General features: G+C 36.9%; 1 protein-coding gene across 1 annotated transcript in view; it reads right to left on the reverse strand.

The window, feature by feature from the left end:
- FBN2 (fibrillin 2) overlaps nt 1–26366 on the reverse strand; it is a 219577-nt gene that overhangs the window by 108400 nt on the left and 84811 nt on the right. The window contains 1 exon segment of the mRNA XM_021084720.1: nt 13832–13957. Coding sequence (XP_020940379.1) covers nt 13832–13957 — 126 coding nt within the window.

Raw genomic sequence — 26366 nt, forward strand, 5'->3', positions numbered from 1 at the left:
CAGAAAACCAAAAGAAAAAACACAGAAGCAATATAAGAGATCTATGGGATAATATAAAGCGAGCCAGTCTACGCATAATAGGAATTCCAGAAGGAGAAGAAAAAGAAAAGGGGATTGAAAATATATTTGAAGAAATTATGTCCGAAACCTTTCCAAATCTAAAGGAAACTGATACCAAGATACAGGAAGCACAGAGGGCCTCAAACAAGTTGAACCCAAATAGGACCACACAAGACATATTATAATAAAAAAGGCAAGTTAAAGATAAAGAGAGGATTCTAAAGGCAGTAAGAGAAAAAAAAAAGTGTTAATTATAAGGGAACCCCCATAAGGCTATCAGCTGATTTCTCTACAGAAACACTATAGGCCAGAAGGGAGTGGCAAAATATATTTAAAGTGCTGAAAGGAAAAAATTTGCAGCCTAGAATATTCTATCCAGCAAGAATATAATTTAAAATAGAAGGGGAAATAAAGAATTTCTCCAACAAACAAAAGCTAAAGGAGTACAACAATAGTAAACCCATTCTAAAAGTAATACTAAAAGGACTTCTCTAAACAAAAAAAGTAAGAAGAAATAGGATGGAGGATACCACAACTGGAAAGAAATCTCTTAAATAAACCAGCATACACGTCTAAAATAGGAGGAAAAAAAAAAAAACACTACTGTAAAAGCGATGATAAACACAAGGAAGAGCAAAAGGACAAACATGAAGATGTTAAAAAAAGACTTTGAAATCACAGAATGTGGGGAAGGAAAGTAAAACATATAGATTCTTTTTGTTTTTTAAATAATGTGTTTGAGCCTATATGACTACCAGGCTAAAGCAAGTAGATACAGGAAGGGGTTAACATACTTAAAAAACAGGGCAACCACAAATCAAAACCAAACATTACATTCATAAAAACTAAAAAGAAAGGTACTCAAGCATAAAATAAATGGAAACCATCCAAGCAAAAACAGAAAAGAAGAAAAGAGAAACATAGAATCAACTGGAAAACAAGGTTTAATATGGCAATAAAAATGTATCTATCAGTAATCACCTTAAATGTCAATGGACTGAATGCTCCAATCAAAAGATACAGAGTGGCAGATTGGATAAAAAAGCAATAACCTACAATCTGCTGTCTACATGAGACTCACCTTAGAGAAAAGGACACATATAGATTGAAAGTGAGGTGATGGGAAAAGATATTTCATGCCAATGGACAAGACAGGAAAGCAGGAGTTGCAATACTCACCTCAGACAAAATAGACTTTAAAATGAAGGCCATAAAGAAAGACAAAGAAGGACACTATTTAATGGTTAAAGGATCCATTCAAGAAGAGGATATTACAATCATCAATATATATGCCCATAATATAGGAGCACCCAGATACCTACAACAAATACTAACAGACATAAAAGGAGAAATTGATGGGAACACAATAACAGTAGGAGACTTTAACACCCCACTCACATCAATGCACAGATCCTTTAGACAGAAAATCATTAAGGCAACAGAGATCCTAAATGACACAGTAGAAAAGTTAGACTTAATCAACATTTTCAAGACATTACATTAAAAAAAAATCAGAACACATTCTTCTCAAGTGCACATGGAACATTCTCAAGGATTGATCACATATTGGGGTGCAAAGCTAACCTTAACAAATTTAAGAATATAAGTATCTTCTCTGACCAAAATAGCATGAAAGTAGAAATCAACCATAGGAAAATAAATGAGAAAAAATTAACTACATGGAGACTAAATAACATGTTACCAAAAAACCAATGGGTCAATGAGGAAATCAAGCAGGAAATTAAAAAATAGGTTGAGACAAATGATAATGAAAACACAACCACTCAAAATCTATGGGATGCCACAAAAGCAGTGCTCAGAGGGAAATTCATAGAAGTACAAGCCTTCCTTAAAAAAGAAGGAAAATCTCAGATCAACAACTTAACCCACCACCGAAATGAATTAGAAAAAGAAGAACAAACAAAACCTAGCCACAGCAATCAGACACACAAAAGAAATAAAATGTATCCAAACTGGAAGAGGTAAAATTGTCACATACAGATGACATGATACTATATTTAGAAAACCCTAAGGACTCAACCCAAAAACTACTTGAACTGATCAACAAATTCAGCACAGTAGCCAGATATAAGATTAACATTCAGAAATCAGTTGCATTTCTGTATCCTAACAATGAAATATTAGAAAAGGAATATAAAAATACAATACCTTTTAAAATTGCACCCAAAAAAATCAAATACCTGGGAATACACCTGAGCAAGGAGGTGAAAAACTTACAGGTTGAGAACTATAAAACATTAATAAAGGAAATTAATGAAGATGCAAAGAAATGGAAAGATATCCCATGTTCCTGGGATAGAAAAATTAATATTGTAAAAATGGCCATACTACCCAAAGCAAGCTATAGATTCAATGCAATCCCTATCAAATTACCCATGACATTTTCCGCAGAACTAGAAGAAACAATCAAAAATGTATACGGAAGCACAAAAGACTCAGAATTGCCAAAGCAATCCTGAGGAACAAAAACCAAGCTGAAGGCATAACTCTCCCAGACTTCAGGCAATATTACAAAGCCACAGTCATTAAGACAGTGCGGTATTGGTACCAAAACAGACAGACAGACCAATGGAACAGAATAGAGAACCAAGAAATAAACCCAGACAGCTACATTCAATTAATCTTCAACAAAGGAAGCAAGAATATAAAATGGGAAAAAGACAGCCTTTTCAGCAAATGGTGCTGGGAAACCTGGACAGCCACATGTAAATCAATGAAACTAGAACACACCGTCACACTATGCACAAAAATAAACTAAAAATGGCTTAAATATAAGACAAGACACCATCAAACTCCTGGAAGGGAACACAGGCAAAATATTCTCTGACATCAACGGTGCAAATGTTTTCTTAGGTTAGTCTCCCAAAGCAACGGAAATATAAACAAAAATAAACCAATAGGACTGAATAAAACTGACAAGCTTTTGCACAGCAAAGAAAACCATAAAAAAAAAAAAAACTACAAAAGACAACTTGCAGAATGGGAGAAACTAGTTTTAAACTATGGAACTAAAAGGGCTTAATCTCTAAAATATACAAAATACTTGTACAACTCAACAGCAAAAAAGCCAACAACCCAATTGAAAAATGGGCAGAATACCTGAAGAGATATTTCTCCAAAGAAGATATACAGATGGCCAACAAGCACATGAAAAAATGCTCAACATCACTGATTATTAGAGAAATGTAAACCAAAACTATTATGAGGTACCACCTCACACCAGTCAGAATGGCCGTCATTTATAAATCCACAAATAAATGCTGGAGAGAGTGTGGAGAAAAGGGAACCCTCCTGCACTTGGTGGAAATGTAAATTGGTACAACCACTATGGAAAACAGTATGAAGGTAACTTAGAAAACTATACATAGAACTACCATTGACCCAGCAATTCCACTCTTGGGCATATAACTGGACAAAACTTTCCTTGAAAAAGACACATGCACCTGCATGTTCATTGCAGCACAACTCGCAATAGCCAAGACATGGAGATAACCTAAATGTCCATCAACAGATGACTGGATTAAGAAGATGTACTATATATACACAAAGGAATACTACTCATCCATAAAAAGAACAAAATAATGCCGTTTGCAGCAACATGGATGGAACTAGACTCTCACCCTGAGTGAAGTAAGTCCTAAAGAGAAAGACAAATACCATATGATATCACTTATATCTGGAATCTAATACATGGCACAAATGAACCTTTCCACAGAAAGGAGAATCATGGACATGGAAAACAGACTCGTGGTTGCCAAGGGGGAGGGAGTGGGATGGACTGGGAATTTGTGGTTAATAGATGCAAAATATTTCCTTTGGAATGTGTTAGCAATGAGATCCTGCTGTATAGCACTGGGAACTATATTTAGTCACTTATAATGGAGCATGATAATGTGATAAAAAATAATGTATACATGTATTTGTGGCTGTGTCACTTTGCTGTACAGTGGAAAATTGACAGAACATTGTAAACCAGCTATAATGTAAAAAATAAAAATCATTATGAAAAAGAAAAAAAAAAAGAAAAGCCTAGATTCACCCCTCCAATACACAATGTAATAGGAAATTCCATCATAAAGTAGGAGTCTCAAATAGCTATATCCTGCTTATATAGCTGATGTAGAGGAGGGCAGCTAAATAACTTGCCTGTTTCCACCTCAGTGCTGGGTGAAGAAAAAAAAAAAAAAGATTCTTCCTAAGAATCTTAAACCACAACCACAATTTCTCACACACAATTTTGATATCAAAATTACTGTATTAGTATTCATAAAAACTTCAAAGGAAGAATATAATATAAAGAGGTTTCCACATGGGGATATGCCAAGTAACTCAAAAAAAAGCCCAATAAAATAGAGGACTTAAAGTTGACATGTATCTCAAAGAATTCCCACAGATAAAGTTCCAAGAAAAAGGAGTTGCTAGCAGTACAGCAACAAACTAAATAAGTAAATAAATAACACACAAAGAAACAAGGCTCAATAAAAAAAAAACTAGCTGAATAAATAACAGATATAAGACACTGGAATGGTCAGACCAATTCTGAAAATAATTTAATTGTTTTTAAGTAATTATAATAATTAAACATTAATGAATAAATTATATTTAATTTGTTTAAGGCAATTAAAAATATAAAAATGTGAACAGGGAAGACAAGCCCATAAACAGTGAAAGAACAGACTTTCAAGAATTCAATGAAACTTCTATAAAAGAAAAATGATCATAACGGAAATAAAATGCTTAGTGACTGTAATAAACAGTAGATGAAGAGAGAATTACTGAGCTGGAAGACATAGCTGAATATATTATTTCAGTGTAGTTCAGAGTCAAAAGAGACGGAAAATGTTAGGAAGAGGTTGAGAAGTATGTAGGTGAGGGTAAAAAGATAACTTGCATGGAATAAAAGTACTTGAAAATATAACAAGCAGATAGCAGGGGTGGGGGATGGGAGAGGCAATAGTCAACAGATACAAGTTTACAACTTTCTAATGATGTGTAAGAGAACCTCAGATCTAGGAAGTCCAATAAATTCAAAAAGGGAAAAAAAAAAAAAAGAAATCCATAGCTCACAGCATCACTGTGAAACTGCAGAACAACAAAGAAAAGTGAAGATATTAAAAGCTAGAAAGAAAAGACAGATTACCTGCTAAGGAATGATGTTTAAATCTATCACTGACTTCTTAGCGTCAGTGGATGCTAGAATACAATGGGATGGTGTCTTCTGTGTGCTGTGATAAAATAACTGCCAATCTGAAATCCTGAACCCCAAGAAACCATATTTTCAGAGAGAAATTAAGGTCATTTTTGGGAAAAAGTAACAGAGAAAATTTTCTACCTACAGATTCTTGCTAAAGGAAATTTAGAAGAGCCGTTTTAGAAAGAAAAAAAAAAAAAAGGAAAGGAAAGGATTCCAATGGAAGGTTTGAAATGTACAAAGGAAAAAAAGAGGGAAAATATTTTTAGACACATGGACAAGCACTAAAATACCAAACAGTAACAGCAATGATGAATTTGTTGCAAACAGGGAGTGGCAATCATCTAGGATCTTCTAAAGCTGAGAGGGGGAGATCAATGTGCAACCATTCTAATGCTCTTTTATTGTTTAGATGTGGGTAAACATACATATTAATTTCAGGCTTTAAGTTACATATGCATCTTAAAGCAGCTAGGAAAATCACTGAAGCCACAAAAATAAGTATGTAAATTCTAAATAACAGAGGAAAAAAAACAGGGTGTGGGGAAGGAGAGAAACCTGAATAAATCCAAAAGCAAGATAAATATGAAGAAAAAGGAGATAACAGAAATAAAAACAAATATATCAGTTATTATATTAAATACACATGAATTTAAATATTAAATTAAAAGACAAATATTTTGGGATGATACCATCAAAATTTAGATTTAGGGTGTTTAAAAGAGACACACTTAAAATGAAGCAGAAAGCTTGATAGGAAAAATATCCAATCAACATGTATTTTTACTTTCCTTTCTAACTCACAAAACATGATGCAAGTTAATGTAAAATAGACCAAGAGAAAATATTTAGACCAAGAAGGAAAAAAAAAACAACAAAACTTTAGAGTCATGACACATCAAAAAAGAGTTCATATATACACACTATAGAAAACAAATAGGTAACAAGACCCTACTGTACAGCATGGGGGAAATCTACTCAATATTCTATAATAACCTATATGGGAAAAGAATCTGAAAAGGAACACATATATGCATATGCATAACTGAGTTAATATGTTGTACACCTGAAACTAACGCAACTTTGTAAGTCAACTATATGATAATAAAATTTGTTCTCTTAAAAAAAAGGTTTAATTCACCAGGAAAATAGAACACTAAAATAGAAAATAGGAAACATTCATCACCTTATCACATACCATCAAAAATACATAAAACAAACTTAAAGAGCCACATAGAGAAACTGAGAAATCTATTATCAGAGTGGAACATTTATACGACCCTTTCAGTAAATCGATAGACACAGTAGACAAAATTCAGTAGCTCTAGAGCAAATCTGAACAGTAGAGATAACTGAATATATCTATCCAACGACTGGAGAAAACACATCTTTTTCAAGACCACATAAAAGACTGCAAATCAGGGAACCCTCAGGGGAGGAGAAGGTGGTGGGAGGAGGAGTAGGACGTGTGGCTCACCTACTCCGGCAAATCCAGGGAACCCTCTTAGACTTCTAAACAACTCATGGGCCAAATACAACACACACTAGAAATACGATAATATGTAAAAAAACTGAGTAGGGGCTCATTAAAAATCTGTACCAGTCCCAGATGTGGGGAGTCTGCAATGGTACTATGAGGAGTTCACAAATCTATACCAATACTGAACATTGCAATGCGAATGAAAAAGTGCCTCGTAACATGTAGCCACTACTCTAATTCCCATTTATGGAGATTCCATTGTGACTACCAGAATATAAATTCATTTAAAATCATTACGAATTATCTAGCGGTTTTTCTCATTATGTATTTTCTCCAAGATATTTACTTATCATGTGTGGCTCTGAAAACATTTCTGATGTTAAAGAGGGGTTTTCAAATTCAATAACCAATTAACTACTGTCCTACACAGTGTGGAAACCTCTGGACAGGCCTAAGAGAGGTCCTGGAGGAAAGAATGTCATTGCTGAGAGGGTAAAGGGGCAGAAAGAGAGGACTAGAAAGCGTATCATAACTTTTTTTCATAAATTCTATGATTAGTCTGTTCTAAGAATACTGAAGAGGCAAACAACCTACTTCCAATCCTTTTTGTCAAAAACATATCAGGATGAGACACAGACACAATGTATTGTGATGCCTTACAGTTAAGGTCCCTCCAAAAATACCTTTCAAAAGCAAAACAGTGGCTGAAAGCTACATCCTCTCCTTTGGATATCTGAATCACATGGTTCTCAGAAAGTATTATGTTGGAAATGCATCCCGTGGAAGACTAAAAAGAGGCACCCTACAGTAAGGCACGTGGTCCCTTGAAACAGGGAGTTACTAGGAACAAAGGCAGATGAAGCATATTTATTATATCATTAGGACAAATCCTTCTAATGCCTGATATATGTTTAACTGCAGGACTGTTATGTCGTGAGTAATGAAAACACGTCTATTCCCTTAATAATCTCCTATCACCCTCAGCACACTCCCAGAAGAAGGTTTACATTAAGTCTTATTTAAAGCCGTGCTGAGAATGAGGAAGCAATTCATCTCTTCTGATTAAAATATAAATCTATCTTCAAACCAAATAATGGTACTCTTATCAGAGTTTGTTTCATGGTTTGACATTTAGTCTAAACTTGATTTAAGAGAACTAATGGTTAATTATACAATGTGATGAAAACTTGGTAGAAGTTGGGGGGGTTGTACCTTGAGAAAAATGTCTCCTGCTGAATAAGCTGTGCTCATTAAAAATGAAGGGGTCAGCCAGAAAACACCAATGAGGTTAGCTCTGGTCAGAAGACTAGCTATAGTAGATGTTCAGTAAATAGAAACCATTATCTCAGACTCATCCTCTGATGCTGGAGGCCAGCACACACCTTTCTGAGTGTCTGGTACCAATCTGAGTTCCACCTGATTAATTCTGCAGATTCCTGCTATTCTTAAAATACTTTCATGTTGTTTTCCTGTTTCCAGTATGTGAGACTATCTAGGACTAGGAGAAACAAGGCAAGAAAGTGAACCACTGTGGCTCCCTAGTTTACTTCTTCCTTTAAAACAGTGAAGATTTTCTTCCTCACTGTCTAACCTTCTCTTTCTAGGACATTCCTTCTTAATTAAAACAACTGTCCTTGTTCCACCAGTCACCTTTTATAGGATTTTGTGGTTAAAACTAAGACACTATTCAGTATACCACTCCATCTCTCTCTCCCCTTCTCCCTTCAGTTAAACATTTTTGGGAGTTTGGGGCTATCCTTCAAGCAAGTGTTGCAAATGCACACACATGTAATCAAGACCCATACCACCGAGAGTGGTGCAGAATGGCTGATCCAGACCATCACTCTATACCTAATCTGAAGATCTTCCTCATTCCTTTTAAACAGTTTTTTTCCCCCACTGATTTTTGTCTCTGTCCTTCCCCCCAAATCTTGATGAGCTCTCACTGTCTTCAAGATCTGAAACTCCTTCGCATGACAGGTAAGAACCTCAGAAATGGAATCTTCGCGAGTTCCCGTCGTGGCGCAGTGGTTAACGAATCCGACTGGGAACCATGAGGTTGCGGGTTCGATCCCTGCCCTTGCTCAGTGGGTTAACGATCCGGCGTTGCCGTGAGCTGTGGTGTAGGTTGCAGACGCGGCTCGGATCCCGAGTTGCTGTGGCTCTGGCATAGGCCGGTGGCTACAGCTCCGATTCGACCCCTAGCCTGGGAACCTCCATATGTCGTGGGAGTGGCCCAAGAAATAGCAACAACAACAACAACAACAAAAATAAATAAAATAAAAAATAAAATTAAAAAAAAAAAGAAATGGAATCTTCATATTAACCTCTTCTTCCTGTTCTATCTCCAACAACCTTCTTACCCAGCGCTCCTTTCCAAACACATTCTTCTCACCATCTCCCCTGCCCACTCACTGCAAGCATCTATCTGCAGTGCTACTATACCCTTCTCCTTGCTCAGCGTGGCCTTACTCCTTTGTTTAGCTTCCATCCAACTAGCGAAGTCGACATCAGTGCTCATTTCATTGAGAATTTTAACTACAATAATCAGGCCTTTCTTTTAGACTTACAGCATGTATGTGCTAGGAAATTATTCAGCAATCAACTACTCACTGCTCAAACTTTCTCTTTATTTTTCACATGATGTTTTTGGGTTTTGTTTTCTCAGGATTACTCCATGGCAATACTGTGCACTAAAACTTGCAAAGCTCAAGGAAATGCATTACTTTAAGGATTTCTAAATGCTCACTCTCATTTTCTGAACTTCACTTGCTGCTGACTGGCACTTTCCAGTCCCTGCTGTTGGATCCCTCCAGTTCTGTGTACACAACAACAGTAGCTGGCACATGAACTTGCCTACAGAGTTTGCTCACTGCTACTTGTCAACTCATTATTGACTCATTGTTGACTGCCAGTCACTCTTCTTGCCCATACGGCAGTGTGAAAATTAGGTATTAATAATGCATGGATATTACAATCACACTGAATTACAAATTACATAAGGGTCATTAGATTGTGCTACAAAAACGCTTCTAAGAAAAAAATTACTAGGTATGGTTTAATTCTTTTAAGAAGTGACATATGTCAGCACTCTTTGTTAAAAAAAAGAAAGCTGTTTCCTGGATATTTTAAAAACCTGATGGAAAATTTAGCATAAAATGAAATGGGGAAACTATCTTATTTTATAATTAAAACACCCGGCCATACTCTCCTGCCGCCATACTCTCCTGCCATATGAAGCCATTTCCTACACATAAAAGAAAAAGGCAGTTTATTGATGCTTTGTAATGTTGTATAGACTCAGGATGTTTTGATCAACCACAATAAGGAATTAGGGCAGCATTCAGTATGCGCCACTCTTAGAATAAAGCTACAGATAACATGCAGTTTCCTACTCAAGAAAAAGTTTTGAGTTCATCCAACTCATTATTGTTAGTATATATGGTTACAAAATAAACAGCATGGAAATACCTATGACATATTTAATTCAATCGTAAATAAATTCAATCTAAGAAAATAGACTCAGACTTGAAAAAATCAAAGATCTCTTTCATATTAAAATGCTAGATTTAATTTTTCATATGTGGAAAACACTACTGATTTTTCATTTATGGAAAACACAAATGAAACATTTATTCAGAAATTTTTTATGCTGCTTATGTAATTTTAACATTGGTTTTAAAATCTTGGAATGTCATTCTCCACCTCGGTAAGGGCTTTCCTCTGTTCCTGGGTCTGGCTATTGATTCTGCCATGCATGGGAGCTCCTGCGTACATAGTACTGCCTGTGTCTCAGCTCTCTGAACCTCAGGCAGGATCTCTTACCTTCTGAGCACCGGGGACCATGAGTAACATCATATCATGTACAGCAGGATGCTGAATGATGCAAAGCATTTATTAACTAACAGGAAATTCTTACATTCAATAGCAACTCACTCATTCATTTGTTGGTTTGCCCATTCATTCAGAGATTTATTGAGTCAAAACTTCTATGGAAGAAATTACAAGGCACGGGGGCCAGAAGGCTGCATAAGGCAGGACCAAATGGTGCTCACCGTCTGGTCAATGAGTAAAAGTACAAGTATAAACCCAGAAATGAAGGCAAAAAAAAAAAAAAAAAAAAAATGCTATGAGAAGGGCTGACTGATCTCACCCAAGAAGAAAATGTAGGTTAAGTATGGGTGGCTATAAGGAAAGGTGATATTTAACTAGGGACTTAAAGGATGAGTTGGGTTTTAATGAGCATAGAAAGGGGAAATCCAGATGCTTCCGGCAGAGGAAATATTGCGGGATGTGTTCTCGTGCAGCACAATGAGAGAAACCTGAGGCAGTAAGTAGTTAGAGATGAGTTCCGAACACAGGCTGGGTCAGGACCCAAAGCGTTTTGAAAGTTTAAGGAAAGGCTTAGAGCTTTACATAATGAAGCAAGAAATAGAGTTTATCATGATTTAATGGTAAACCAAGTATGTGACATTGGAGAAAACAATCTCAATAAATCATTGGGGATCTTGATCTTATATTAATATGATGAAAGATATGTCTTCTTAATGTAAAAAAAAAAAGTATGTGTTGTTCGACTAAAGACAAGTTTAGAAACTTAAAAAATTAGAGATAAAGAAATAACTTAGAAATCTGATAGAAAATACTAACATTTGTTAATAGCAACTTCTGTCTTCCGACTAGTTTGTCTGGTTGTACAAATCATTGTCAAAGGCCTTCAATTACTCCGCATTGTCTACCAAATAAAATACATGAATCTTATTTGGCATTTTTAGAACCTTACAGTAACAATCTCACTTACTTCGCTAGCCACATTTTTTTTTCTAGCCATATTCTAGAATAGAAGTTTCCTGAAGCCAAGGTCCATGGCATCCAGCCAATAATGTCCAATAATGACTCCCAAAGTGACATTTCCCTTGGCTTTGGCTCATGACTGTTTCAAGCTGACTGTGTGTTTTCGTGTGTATGCACATTATTTCCTTGTACAGTTTAGGAAAACTGAACCACCTGTAGCCAGTTCTACTAATTTTCAATTCTCATAGCTGTTAAATCACATTAAGTGAATCAGACTTATGAAGCAATGAGCCAGTTGGCAACACTGACCCTAAAAATAGTTAATTTGCTCAGTTTTATAGAATTAACATTTCTATATTATTTCACCTAATGTAAGAGAGAGCTCTGGTTCACTCATAAGGAACAAATACTTGTCATTCAAATCTCATAATTCTACAGTGAGAAAGGGAGGCTTCAATGGTTGCCTTCCTTTTTAAAGCAGACTGTCAGCAGCACTCATGCTAAAGACGTTGATGTCTCCAGCCACCTTAAAGTAGATAAGGAGATAGTACAGGGCCAGAGTGACACAGATACAGATAGACCTGGATTCAAATCCGGGCTCCATTTATCGGCCATGAAACACTGTCACTTAACCTCTCTAAACCTCAATTCCTTCACCTATAAATCTAAATACTTACGCCTACCACACAGGGATATTATAAGGATTACACCATAATTCTCTCCTATACCTCCTCCTTCTAATAATAATTATAGTAGTAGTAATAAAGAATATTTTACTGAACATTTACTAGAAGAAACTGAAGTACAAAGAAGTCATTAGCTTACCAAAGGCCCCACTGCTCTGTGATAATAAGATGACGTAGATGTGCAGTGCCTTACGTGTGGTATGTAGGAATATAGGGTTAATAGATGCAAACTATTTCCTTTGGAATGAATAAGCAATGAGATCCTGCTGTGTAGCACTGGGAACCATATCTAGTCACCTGTGATGGAGCATGATGGAGGATAATGTGAGAAAAAGACCGTGTATGTGTGTGTGTGTGTCACTGGGGCACTTTGCTGTACAGTAGAAAACTGACAGAACACTCTAAACCAACTAAAATGGAAAAAATAAAAATCATTAAAAAAAAAATGGTAGCTGTCAATTTTACTATAGTTACCACTGTTTCTTCTTTAACCACTGTTGCTACTTTTCTGCTATTATTTATGATGACAACATAGTATCCTAAAGGCAGGACCTCTATCTCTCATGTCCACCACTGCATGGTCATAGCACAGTGTCTGGCCCATCAATCCTTTTCATTATGTGAATTCAGGCCTTTTAACTGGTGGCCTAGGACTTCTAACTTACACCCTGAACTCTCTATTATTTCCATCTCATTGAATGATCTAGTTCACCTGAACATCAACTGGATCTAAAAAGTCCCTGGCAGTGAGTTGGTCACAACCCTCCTGGTGACAACGGGAGATAGTCATTGCCCATATGGTCATCCTCTAGTGAACCAAGCAACTCTAGTCTTTTTATGCTGGTTTATTTCCATAATTCCTGTACTATAACAATCTTGAGGGCTCCTAAAGCCTAAGGCTTGCTCAAAAATAGATGACCACATATGACTGAGAGTACCATCTTATCTTTCTAATCGAAAGAGTGCCTACAAATATATTTGGCTTTAATTTCAAAATGCTTAAAACACAAAATTAAAGGTGTTGATTTCTTTCTTTGGGGGGGGAGGATAAATCCATTTTATTGAGGGACTTCAGGGGAGAGTCAAAGGGCTGGGAGAACAATGATATCCCACGACGCCCCCACCCCCCAGCTGGGATCTCCCGGCTTTATAGTCACTGAAAGCTCGATTTCTTTTTTGTAATAGCTATTTTCACTAGAAGAAACACGTGCTAAGTAAATACGATAGCGAGTACATCCATGATTCACAGCGACAAAATAATCTCTAATTACTACATTTTGTCTCCTAGAGTATATTTTAAAAAGTCTTTCTTAGCCTTTGTGTCTGTTACCATTTGGCAAGAGCAATGTCTTGAGGAAGTCTTTTCTTCATTTCAAAAATGACTCTGACACCAGAAACAAACCCAGGTGGCTTCTGAAAATGAAGTTTGTAAAGGGCACCTGGTCGATCGTTCCCTCAATAGTGGTACCAGTTATTTTCAACAACTCTTTCAGCCACTTTCTCAATGGTCTTATAATTGTTGCCATTTCCATACCTGCTTGGGCTGTTCTGTCCTTATAAAGAAGCAGTGTATTGTGCCTTCAAAACTAGGAGGCTTACCGATGCACCGAGAGCCATCTGTTGAGGTTACAAATCCACGTGGACAAACGCAAAAAAAGCTTCCCACGGTGTTGGAACACTCGCCAGCTTCACATATTCCAGGAATGATGCTGCACTCATCAATGTCTAATCAGGGGAAGAAGGAGAAGACGACTGAGAATGACCTTCATTAAATAGCTTTTAAAAGGCATTTTTTTAAAAGAGTATGAGAGCACTCATGGTTGATTAGGTCAGATCATATAACCCTGAAGATACTCTTGTTTCAGGCCCTAAGGAATTTCTCACACATGTCTATGGGAACTGAGATGAAAGGAAACTCCCATGGCAGTAAAACAAGGCCAACTAAAGCAAAACTCTATATCTTTTTTTTTTTCCCCCAAATGCAATTTAAATTGGAAATAAGTAAAGATGTCAATGTTTTAGTTTCCATTCTACATCAATTAGGGAATTATCCTACTACAGACTTTAGAAAAAACAACATGCAGGGATGACATTTTAAAACAAGAAATAACTATACCTGAAAATTTATAGCTGATTTTCACATTAATTATTTGAACCAACGGAGGATGGCAAACACTTTTTTTTTTCTAGTTGGCATCAGGATAGGTTTTTGTACTTCCAGCTGAATATGGGTGTATTTGACATTCTGGGAATTAACTTTAAATCTAAAATAATACAGAAAAATGGCAAAGGGCAAATCTGGGTGGCTTTGGGAAGAGTCCAGTTTTCCTGTTGTACCTCCCTGCACTTATTCACTCAGCTTACTAAATGTTGGGACTAGTCTCCTCCCTTTCACATTAATGAAAGGTCTGCTTTCTTTTAAACTTTCATCAAACCAGAAAACCCGGCCATTTATATAAGCTTTAGTGTACTTTGCTTCTAGTTCAATAATCAGAGAGAGGTGGAAAGTCAAACAAAGCTACAATTAGGTACACTGGGAGCTACTTGCTAATACATTTAAAAGGAAATGAGCCATTGTGAGGAAAATCCAGCCACAGATGCCTAGGAGTTAACTGTCCTTTTTAAGGAACAGAGCTAGCCAAGACCAGTGAATACAGGGAACAAAAGCCATAAACAGAGATGATCACTGAAAAGTAAACCTGAGCTTTTAGTTTCATTTTGGATCTTGTTAGATGTGCGTGTGTATTTAAATTATCAATAAAAAAACAAGGAAAATTACATTTTAATTGTAAACACAAGGAAATAAATTTTAAAGCCCATAATTAAAAAAAAATAGTTGACAAGCATTTCTTGAATTTTCTCTATTCTTCTATTCATTCTTTTTTCTACCATTTATTCTGATGTTGTTCTTGTCTAAAAGCTGTATCAGGAAATAACTTTATGCTTGTGTCTTCTTGGAATGTTCTTATAAAAAAAGTTACCAGATCAGACATTAGCTGAAATAATATCTTCATTAAAGGCTTAACAGCCACTGAAGGCACAGTGGTACATCCAAATCATAATCCACCAATTCCCCAAGTGAGATCAGAATTTTAACATGAACTGGTTACATGAGAGCAAATATATAATGTGGTGAAAGAGTTACCATCACACTTAATGCAACAAAATGAAACCATATGTGCAAAATTAGGATCTGTTGCATCTTGTGTTGCTATCTTAGTGCACAGCATCTTAATAAAACTGAATGTGGATTCAGAAGAGAAAGGAAACTAGAATAACTATACTTTACCAAATAAATTGATAATCACCTGTAGATAAGGAAGATAAAAAAAAAAAAAGAATGGCACACAACAAAGCAGCAAGGATTACAAAAGTGAAGGACCAAACTTGCCTTCTGATCTCCTTACGTCTAAAGTTATACCAACAATCAAGGCACTTATGGAGCCCAGGATTAATTCAAATTCTTAAAATTAGGAATCTTAAGTCCTTCATTTCAGCATTAACTCTTATTTTCAGGAATTTCCTTTCATAAGAAGGAATTTCTTTGTGCTCTATTTCCAAATATCCTTCCTGACAACAAAAAGAGTAGACTGAAAGATGTTTGACATTTTTAAGGGAAAGAAAACTTCTGGAACATAGAAGAACACATGGGTTTTGAATTAAATATTTTATTTTATAAAAACTCTACATTTCACAATTCTCCTTAAAAAATTAAATAAGAACTTTAAAAGGTTAGCTTCAAAATAATTATATATAAGAGGCTCTCAGTAAAGTATTTAAGAATTCTACATGAAAAACAAGAATACCTTTCATTTATTTTGGGCTAGACTCCCCTCAAATTTTAAAAATTTAAAAATTTGTTTTTTTAACTAATCAAAATGTAAATTTCAATTTAGTTTTCCCCAATATTTATCCACCAATTTAAATTTAGCATTAACACCTCTGTTAAGAAGGATGTATCCGACTAGGAACCATGAGGTTGTGGGTTCGATCCCTGCCCTTGCTCAGTGGGTTAAGATCCGGCGTTGCCGTGAGCTGTGGTGTAGGTTGCAGATTCGGCTCGGATCCCGTGTTGCTGTGGCTCTGGCGTAGGCCAGAGGCTACAGCTGCGACTGGACCCCTAGCCTGGGAACCTCCATATGCTGCGGGAGTGGCCCAAGAAATGGCAAAAAGACAAAAAAAAAAAAAAAAAAAAAAAAAGGATGTATGCATTTAGTTCTTCGTAATATTAGTTCTTTAAGACATATGTCACAATAGGACTTGGAAGTAGTATTTCCACAAACATAAAGCATCTGTTGCCGAGGTAGGTACAAACAAATGTGCCTAACTACTGGTGACAAGTCTTTTCAGGGGAAAAGGTAGTCTTTCTTTTTTTTTTTTTTTTTTTTTTTTTGTCTTTTTAGGGGCACATCTGCAGTGTATGGAAGTTCCCAGGCTAGGGGTCACATTGGAGCTACAGCTGCCAGCTTACACCACAGTCACAGCTATGTCAGATTCAAGCCGCATCTGCAATGTACACCACAGCTCAAGGCGCTGCAGGATCCTAAACCTAATGATTGAGGCCAAGGATCGAACACGCGTCCTCATGGATGTTAGTCGGATTCATCACCTCTAAGCCATGACAGGAACTCCGGAAAAGGCAGTCTTAATGAGAATTCATTTCGTCATGCCCTGCATACCTAATATGCTTCTGCTTCATTTCCCCCTGAATTTAAAAAAAAAAACCCAAACCTTATTTATCAGTTTGGAGGCTTTTGTTCTACAATCGAAAGATTGATTCGAACTAACATAAACCAGAAAAGGAATAGCTTGCATACCTGGCACTCCAGAAATGGCAAGGACTTTGGGACTGTTTTGTGAAAGTCTCTTGCTCAGTTTCTCTGAGATCTCACCTATGCCCTCCTCTGTGCTTTGACTTCATTCTTCAGGCCACCTTCCCTGATGGGAGCAAAACGGTTACACTGGTCCTGGGCTAGACCTTTGGGACATGTAGTGGAAGAAATGGTGACTCTTCCAGTGACTCTCTTCTAAGAAGAAGAGAACCTTTTTCCCAGGAGCACCCAGCCAATCTTCCTTTTTCTTCTAATGTCCTGAATTGAGTCACATGCTAAATTTTGAATGATTCCTCTAGCTAGGAATGTACTGATTGACTTAGGCCTGGTGTCTTGAACTAATCACTGTGCTTAAGTGGCACAGAGTTCGCATTAGACTAATAGGAAACAAAGACGAGAGCAAAAGACAGCACGGGTGAATGTATCTGAAAATACGGCACAGTGGAAGAATGGAAAGGGTCCCAGAATGGCTGGGACACTGATGAAGATAAGCTTAGCTCGTTAGCCATGTTTTGAATACTGAGAGTCTTCCCTAGAACTTTGGGTTTTTTTTTCCTGAAGTTATTGATGGTGTTTATGAAGAGGTTTAAGTTAAACAAGAATGTTACATAAGTAAATCAATATTTTAGAAAGACAATCCTTGCGTTTAATGAGGACAGACAATAAACAGTCCAGCCATAGGTGCTGAAAGCCTGACGTAAGCTGTATATGAGAGAGGACCCATAGTCAAGAGAGTCTAGAAGGAGAAATCAGCAAGACTTTGCCACCAGGTGAGTATTTCAGACTTCTATCTTTGATTAAGAAGGGAGCTAATGGTAGGGCTAATAACAGAAAATGGGACACAGAGGGAGGAACACATTTTGAGGTTCAGTTGCATTTGGGACATTTTCAACATGAATTGTTTGAGAGAAACAGGCAGAAATTCCAACGAAGCAGCAAAAATTTGAAACCCCATAAAAAAAGTAAGGGGTAAAGATGTACTTTTGTGGTTTATCACCAATTTTGTAGATTGCTTTTGAAGTTGTAGCAAGAGATGAGATTTCCAAAGAAGACACACAAATGAAAAGAACTGAGTTTTTCAGAGGGAACTCTGAGAACCACCACCATCGAAGGGAAAGTCCAAGGAAGGGACCAGCACAGGAGACTCGAGGAAGAGCAGGAGGATGATGAAGGAGGCTGAGGAACACTGTCACCCAGGAGGGACTTTTAGGTATGCCATGGAAGGGTAAAGAAAGAGAAGGACTGGAAAGTGTTTGGTAATCTGAAGAAGAGAAACACAGGTTTTGGTTTTTGTTTTATAAAAAAGAAAACTAGACCTAAGCAAAACCATCTGACATATTTCTGACTGCCAAACCATATAACCTCATATTTGTCAATCAACATTTACAACATTTACTGTAACTCTTATTCTGAGCAGAATATAATGAATAATTGGGTAAGTAGTGCTAAGTGTGATCTCAGGTATCACAGAATCCTAAGAACACTGCCCTAGAAATTCTGTCAATTCCAATATGTACATATCATACATAAAAGCAGTCCATCTAATAATTATATTACAGAGAACTTAGAACAAAGAAAATGAGAAATTTTGTTTTTAAAAAGTGCCCATAGAATTTTTTTCTTTCCATCAATGCCAATTCCACATGTGTTTGGCCTATTCTGTATAATTTTTTTTTTTTGGGTATAGAAAAAAGTAAATGCTATTTCTGTTATTCTTTCAGTTTTTATTAATACACTATTTGAAACTAGGATAATTAATGACTAAATTTTAAATACAATAAATGTCAAGCTTTTATATGGACAACAGGCATTTTCAAAAGTAAGTTGTAAAGTTAATGCCTGTTTTACCTTCTTGTGATATTTAAAGGATGATATACATCAACCGTACTCAGAATTTCATTGCATATTTATAAACAGCTTTATTGAAATATAGTAACTGCATGGCAATACAGCTCATCTACTTCAAGTACACAGTTCAACAGTTTTTGGTATTTACAGGGTTGTACAACCGTTACTACAGTCTAATTTTAGAGCACTTTGATTTCTGCCAAAGTAATTCCACCCCATTAGCAGTCACTCTCCCGACCTCCCGGCAAGCCCTAGGCAATAATCTCTAACTAACAGATCTATAACTAATAACTGGTCTGTTCCTACAGATTTGCCTGTCCTGGACATTTCACATAAAGGAAGTGGCTTTTGTAACTGGCTTCTTTTCATTTAGCGTCACGTTTTCAAAGTTCAACCATATCGTGGCACATATCAGTACTTCATTCCTTTAAGTGCTGAATAATGTTCTACTGTGTGGATATACCACATTTTATTTTATCCATTCATCAGTTGATCGATATTTGAATTATTTTCAATTTTCTGGCTATTATGAGCAAAGCTGTTACAAACATTGGAGCACCAATTTTCTGTAGGGATACAATTTCCTCTCACTTGGTAAATTACACACCTAGAAGTAAAACTGCTGAGTCATATGATAACTATGTTTAAATTATTAGGGAACTGTCAGATTACTTTCCAAAGCAGCTATAATAGCTTGCATTAATTAACGATGTCTGAGGATTCCAATTTTTCCACATCCTTGCTAAGCCATTATCTTTTCTATTGTAATAATGTGCAGTGGTAGCACACTGTATTTTTGGTTTGCACTTTCCTAATGACTGATAATGTTGAGCACATTTTCACATGCTCATTGCTTTCACGTATCTTCTCTAGAGAAATATCTATTCAATTACTTTGCCCAGTTTTCAATTATTTCTTTTTTATAATTGAGTTGTGTTCTTCATATATGTCCCATATATGAAACACGATTTGAATATAAATGTCCATATGAACCCTAAGACCATACCGTCAACTCCCCCGCCCCCCAAAAAAAAAAAGCCAGCTGGGTTTCTAACAAGGATTGTGTTGCATCTATAGTACAATTTAAGAAATACTGCCATCTTAACATTAACTCTTCCAATCTACAAACATGGGATATCTTTCCACTTATTTAGATCTTCTTTAATTCTTTCAACAAGGTTTTGTAGTTTTATTTGTATGTCTTTCACTTTCTAAATTTATTCCTAAGCATTTATCCTTTTGGTCCTATCTCCTAAATGGAAAGCCTTTCTTAGTTTGATTTTCAGAATGCTCACTGTGAATGTATGGAAATATGTTGATATTCTGTAACATCAACCTTGCTAAATCATTTACTGGGTCTAAGTAGATTTTTAGAGGACACCTTCTCCACTTTATTGGATACTGTACTCATTTTAGTTGATCCCTTATCCACTAAGTAATGTCATCTGCAAACACTTTTACTTCTTCCTTTCCAACCTGGATACTTTTATTTCCTTTTCTTTCCTAACTGCCCTGGCTAGAACCTCCAGTACAATGTTGAATAGAGGTTGTCAGAGTGAACATCTGTTTTATTTCTGATCTTAGAGAAGGCACTGATTCCTCTGGCAGTAAGTATAGTGTTAGCTGTAGTTTTTTTATATATGCCCTTTATCAGGCTGAGGATGTTTCCTTCCATTTGTCAATCATTTTTATCATGAAAGGGTGTTAGATTTTTTTCAAATAATTTTTCTTCAAATACTGAGATGATCTTATGGCTTTTGTCCTTGATGCCATTTATATATTATATAACTTGATTTTCAGATGCTGAACCAACTTCCATACTTAGCACAAATCCCAACTGATGATGATGTATAATCATGTTTATATGTGGCTATATTTAGTACACTGATACTTTCTTGAGGATGTTTGCATCTACACTCATAAGAGATATTAATGAAAATGCTATTCATTTTTTAAAACACTCAGTCTTCTCTCTCCAAATCAAACAAATTTTAGTTGGGTTCTACTATTTATTCACAAACTCATTAAGTAATTGCTGATTAAAGGCCTTTGATTTGTCACATATCATGTATCAGTCACACAAAATCATTAATCATCATGAATGTAAAGTTTAAGTAGACACATTTAAAACAAGGCAAAATATGATTGATCCCACCAGGGAAGCTTAAAAATACGCTGTTTCAACTGAATTCATGAGAAACGGGAAAAATTCTTAGAGGACACAGTAATTGATAAAGGACCCCAAAAATGGGGCAGAATTAAACAAACAGAAAAGATGGGACAAACTCTGGGACAAAAACTATGGATGAGGAATGAAGAGTTTTCCAAGAGCTGAGAGTATTTATAGGAAGTAAAAGATACAAGTAGAAGGTCAGAATGCTATTCTAAGGAATTTGCCCCTGCTCTGTAGCAATGAGGAGCAAGGGAATCACTAGGCAGGAGGAAAGGAATACTACCTTTGACAATGATTTGTGCCAAGGCTGATAAAGAAGAACAGCACTAGGGTAAGAATGGGGCCAGGAACAGACATGGTCTAAGCTCCAGTTAATAAGAGTAGGATGAAGAGAGGAAAGAATAAATGAAAATAATATCTATCCTTAAAGTCAAAGCAGGAACAAGGGAAAGGGACAGTAAGGCTTCATTACTGAGCTGATATTAATAAAACCAGTGAAGTAAAGAAAATATATTTTATTGAGAAATTAATGGGGAGTTCCCGCCGTGGCTCAGCGGAAAAGAATGAGACTAGCTTCCATGAGGACGCGGGTTCAATCCGTGGCCCTGCTCAGTGTTAAGGATCCAGCATTGCCGTGAGCTGTGGCATAGGTTGCAGACGTGGCTCAGATCCCACACTGCTGTGGCTGTAGCATAGGCCAGCAGCTACAGCTCCAATTAGACCCCTAGCCTGGGAACCTCCACATGCCACGGGAGCAGCCCAAGAAATGGCAAAAGGACAAACAAAAAGAGAAAAGAGATAACGTTCACCTGAAAGAAGAAAAGCAAGTGAGCATAAAAAGAAAGAGAGGCCACCAGAATTATTGAAAGGCTATTTAAATTTTAATTAGTCAAGTGTACTAATAGTATAATGGACTCCCAGTGATATCCGAGTTCTAATCCTGGGAACCTATGTATATGTTAGTTTACATGACAAAGGACAATTAAGATTATCCATTGGTTAATCTTCAAATGAGATTCTCCTGGGTTATCTGGTTTGGGTGCAATGTAATCAAGCATGCTTAGAAATGGAAGAGGAAGGGTCAGATTCAGAGTGATCTGAAGATGAAAGGGGGCCACAAGCCCGGTGTGAGGACAGCTTCTACGAGTGGGAAACATCAAGAAAATGGATTCTCCTCTAGACACTCCAGAAGGAATTCAGTCCTATTAAACCTTGACTTCAGCCCAGTGAGACCCATTTAAACTTCTGATCATCAGAAATGCAAGATCACAAGTCTGTGCTGTTTTAAGCAGCTAAGTTTACAGTAATATGTTACAGCAGCAATAGGATTAGTTAATACACCAAGGAACCGTACTTAAGAAACAGGATAACCAAGAATAGTAAATGCTGTAAGGGATTCAAGAGAACAAAGGCAATTTTGCAAAAGGATAAGAAATAAACAAATGTTGAGGAATTTAAGACTGCTGGTACAGACTAAGCTTTTAGGAAACTTCAATGAAGAAAGTCAGAAAGAAATGGTGTAGTGAGAGGTGATCAAAGAGATGGAGGAGAGAGGTTTTGTGTGGTTTGGTTCGGCCTTGATTACAGATAAGGAGGAAGTGTAAGGCAAGAGAAGAGATTCAAGCTAGAAAATGAACTAATTAATAGCAAGAGCTAGAAGGAGTCTAGAAAGGAGATGAGAGTATGCGTGGAACTGGAACATTTTACCCTGGAAAGACGGGAAGAAACTTGATCCAAGGCAGGGAAAATGGAAAATGCGGACATAGTAATAGAGGGTTTATAAGGCTGAATAAATTCATGTCAAATGGTCTCAGTCTTCCCTAACGTTTAAAATGGACTGCAATTTTACAAAACTTTAAGGTGCCTAAGAATCACCTGGGCAGCTCATTAATAAACATGCATGTTTTAACCTCTAGTCAGGATGCTACAGCACTCCCCTTCTCCAAACACAAAGCAGTGATATATAGCACAGAAAAAGGGAAAACAAATATACGCAGCTAGTTTCAAAATACAAGATGAACATCTGGTGCCAGGAATAGAACTATCAAGCTGTGAGTTCAGCTGCACCTAAGGGTTTGCTGGACTCCTTCCCCAGAAGCTGGCCGTGATGGCCAGGAAATCGAGAATTACACTCAATGACAATATGATTGAGGAGTTCCCATCATGGCTCATCAGAATGAATCTGGCTAGTATCCATGAGGACACAGATTCGATTCCTGGCCTTGATCAAGGGGTTAAGGACCTGGTGTTGCTGTGAGCTGTGGTGTAGGTGACAGACGTGGCTTGGATCTGGCATTGCTGTGGCTATGGAGCAGGCCAGGGGTTCCAGCTCCAATTCAACCCTAGCCTGGAACCTCCATATGCCACGGGTGCAGCCCTATAAAGACAAAAAAAAAAAAAAAAAAAAAAAAAAAGATGGGAAAGTCCACCTAGAGACGGAAATTATTCTCACTTGACTAGCAAGGATATTCCCTAAAGGGGTTCTAGAGTAAGTAAGAAAAACAGTAGAGGATGACTGTAGATAATCCCAAAGTGTAAGTGAAAGCAAGAAAAAGAGAGAGCAGTGGCTCAAGGGAAAGGGAAGGATATGTTTGGGGGGATCACGGAAAACACCAGGATCTGCTGTATGTCCACCATTCAGAGGATGGAAGCTTGCTTGTTCCCTACTAAGTAATATCAGTCTTTTTGTGTTATTTCAGGGTTTTACTATGCTATGATTACATATATCTTCTTTGTTCCTTTTTCTCTAGCTATTGATCTAGGGAAGGTCATTTAAATTATTGTCATTAATAGGCAATAAAGGAAATTTTTAAATTAAGTTTTTTGCCCACCTAGGCAGAATAAGTGCATTTTCTTCTACTGCTGTAGCAATGTAATGTGTGGTTCCTTTTTGGCCTGAAATCAATACCGCATCCTTCTAAACACTAATGTAGAGTAACTCAGGCAGAATGTAATGGCAGTAAGAGGCAATTCTATCACAGTGCTTTTCAAAATTGCTACAATAGTTGGAAAGCTTTTTCTATTTCACTTCAAAATACATAAAAGCTTCTGATAACACAGTCAAACAATATGAGTTTAAATTTGTGGTCTGGGAGTTCCCGTGGTGGCGCAGTGGTTAACGAATCTGACTGGGAACCATGAGGTTGCAGGTTCGATCCCTGCCCTTGCTCAGTGGGTTAATGATCCAGCGTTGCCATGAGCTGTGGTGTAGGTCGCACACCCGGCTCGGATCCTGCACTGCTGTGGCTCTGGCGTAGGCCAGTGGCTATAGCTGCGATTAGACCCCTAGCCCTGGGAACCTCCATATGCCGCAGAAGCGGCCCAAGAAATTGCAAAAAGACCAAAAAAAAAAAAAAAAAAAAAAAAAAGGGATAGTGAAACCAGCTATAATGGAGAAAAATTTGAAAAATCATTATATTTAAAATAAATAAATAAATAAATTTGTGGTCTGCATCCTGAATTGATATTTCTTGGGATATATTCCTATTTTCCAGCAGTGGTTTTTTCTTTTCTTTCTTTCTTTCTTTTTTTTTTTTGCTGCACCCATGGCATGTGGAAGTTCCTGGTCCAGGGACTGAACCCACACCAGGGCAGCAACCCAAGCTACAGCAGTGAAAACACCAGGTCCTTAACCTGCTATGCCACAAGGGAATTCCGCTCTCTCTCTCTTTTTAAACTTACTCAGGGTGGAAACATTTGGTTACCTTTTGTTAGCCCAAGACAAATAAGACCAAATTATTTACAAGTTGTAAAGTACTGAAAACTTAAAAAGATGACAGTCTGTAAAATGTGTTGTACAGTCTGTATTCTGTAAAAGAATACTTGTAACGATTGAGAGATGAGCTGTTTAAACTATGTCCTCCAGAATCTTCCAATTCTCTCTCCCTTCCACAATTATCTTAAAAAATTTTAATATAGGAAAATTAAATTCAAACTCTCCTTTAATGTTGAGTAAAACCTACAATTTTAACAACACAAAAGTCAGGAAATTCCAAAGTTAAATTTACTGTAACCGTTTGGATTTGGCAAAGACACAAGCATTTAATATATTCTGTTCCCATTTTTCTTTTAAACATCAGTACATTAAGATGTAATCAAAAGACTCATGATTTTTAAATGTATTTTGGCATAATGCAGTAGGAACCTTAATTTAAGAAATTTGATCTTTCATCAATACTTTAATGATGCATCAAGGCATTTTATTTTGTATTTTCTAAATAAATGACATTAAGTGAAAATATGTTCTACATTCATTTTCGAACTATCATATATATTCATTAGCCTCTGTGCTTTTTATGCTTATTACCATTGAAAGGAAATCAACTCTACAAAAATGGTACTCTCAGTTATTAAGAAACAAAATACGCAATTTTTTAAAAAAGATGTTAACCTCTGAATTGTTCCAGTTGTATTTTTAGGGGTTTGGTTTTTTTTATTATTCACCTGACAGGTTACATTCACATATATCCAGTTTAAATTCAATGCGTAGCTGTACCTACACTGAACTGCACAGACCTGTGTACATGTCCAGATTGGACAGGTGTGTGTCCAGAGGGCTCACTCCCAAGGTTCAGTCAACCCGGAAACCACACACTTGGGTCTGCTCACAAGGGGTGATGGCGTTGCATACAAGGAACGACTCGTTCACTAGCTGTCTCTGGGCGAGTGGCAAATTTGAAAAGGGCTGACAGGGAAAACTCAGTAAGATTGACTGGACCTCACTGGGATCACTTTGTAACCGGGCTGATGGAGCACAGACAGTCACAGGACAAACCTGAATGACTGCTTTATGGTACAGGACAGAATAAGAAGTTCTCAAGGACACTAGAGCATCTCAGGGGTCTTCACTGAAACTTTGATATCTCTTTATGTTGGGAATTCCTTTTCTTTAACTTACCCACAGAACCTGTCTGATGATTTCTTGCAAAAGTCAAACTTCTGCCTGTAGACTCAGAACTATTAAGTCATGAAGTTGGAAGTGTTTTCACATAAACTGAGAAAGTATATGGTAACTAACGGGTATTTGAAACCACAGGGGTGCAAGCAAAAGTAGCTTTATGCTTTACCCCACTGCCATTTTGTACATTTCCGTTTGACCATTTTTTTTCTCCTTTTTTGTCTTTTTAGAGCACCCATGGCATATGGAAGTTTCCAGGCTAGGGGTCAAATCGGAGGTGTGGACAGTTCTCAAGGACACTAAAGCACCTCAGGGTCTTCACTGAAACTTTGAAAGACCTTCATGTTGGAATCTCTTTTATTTACTGACAGAATCTGTCTGATG

Source organism: Sus scrofa, chromosome 2 (genome assembly GCF_000003025.6).
Source record: "Sus scrofa isolate TJ Tabasco breed Duroc chromosome 2, Sscrofa11.1, whole genome shotgun sequence".
Lineage (NCBI taxonomy): Eukaryota > Metazoa > Chordata > Mammalia > Artiodactyla > Suidae > Sus > Sus scrofa.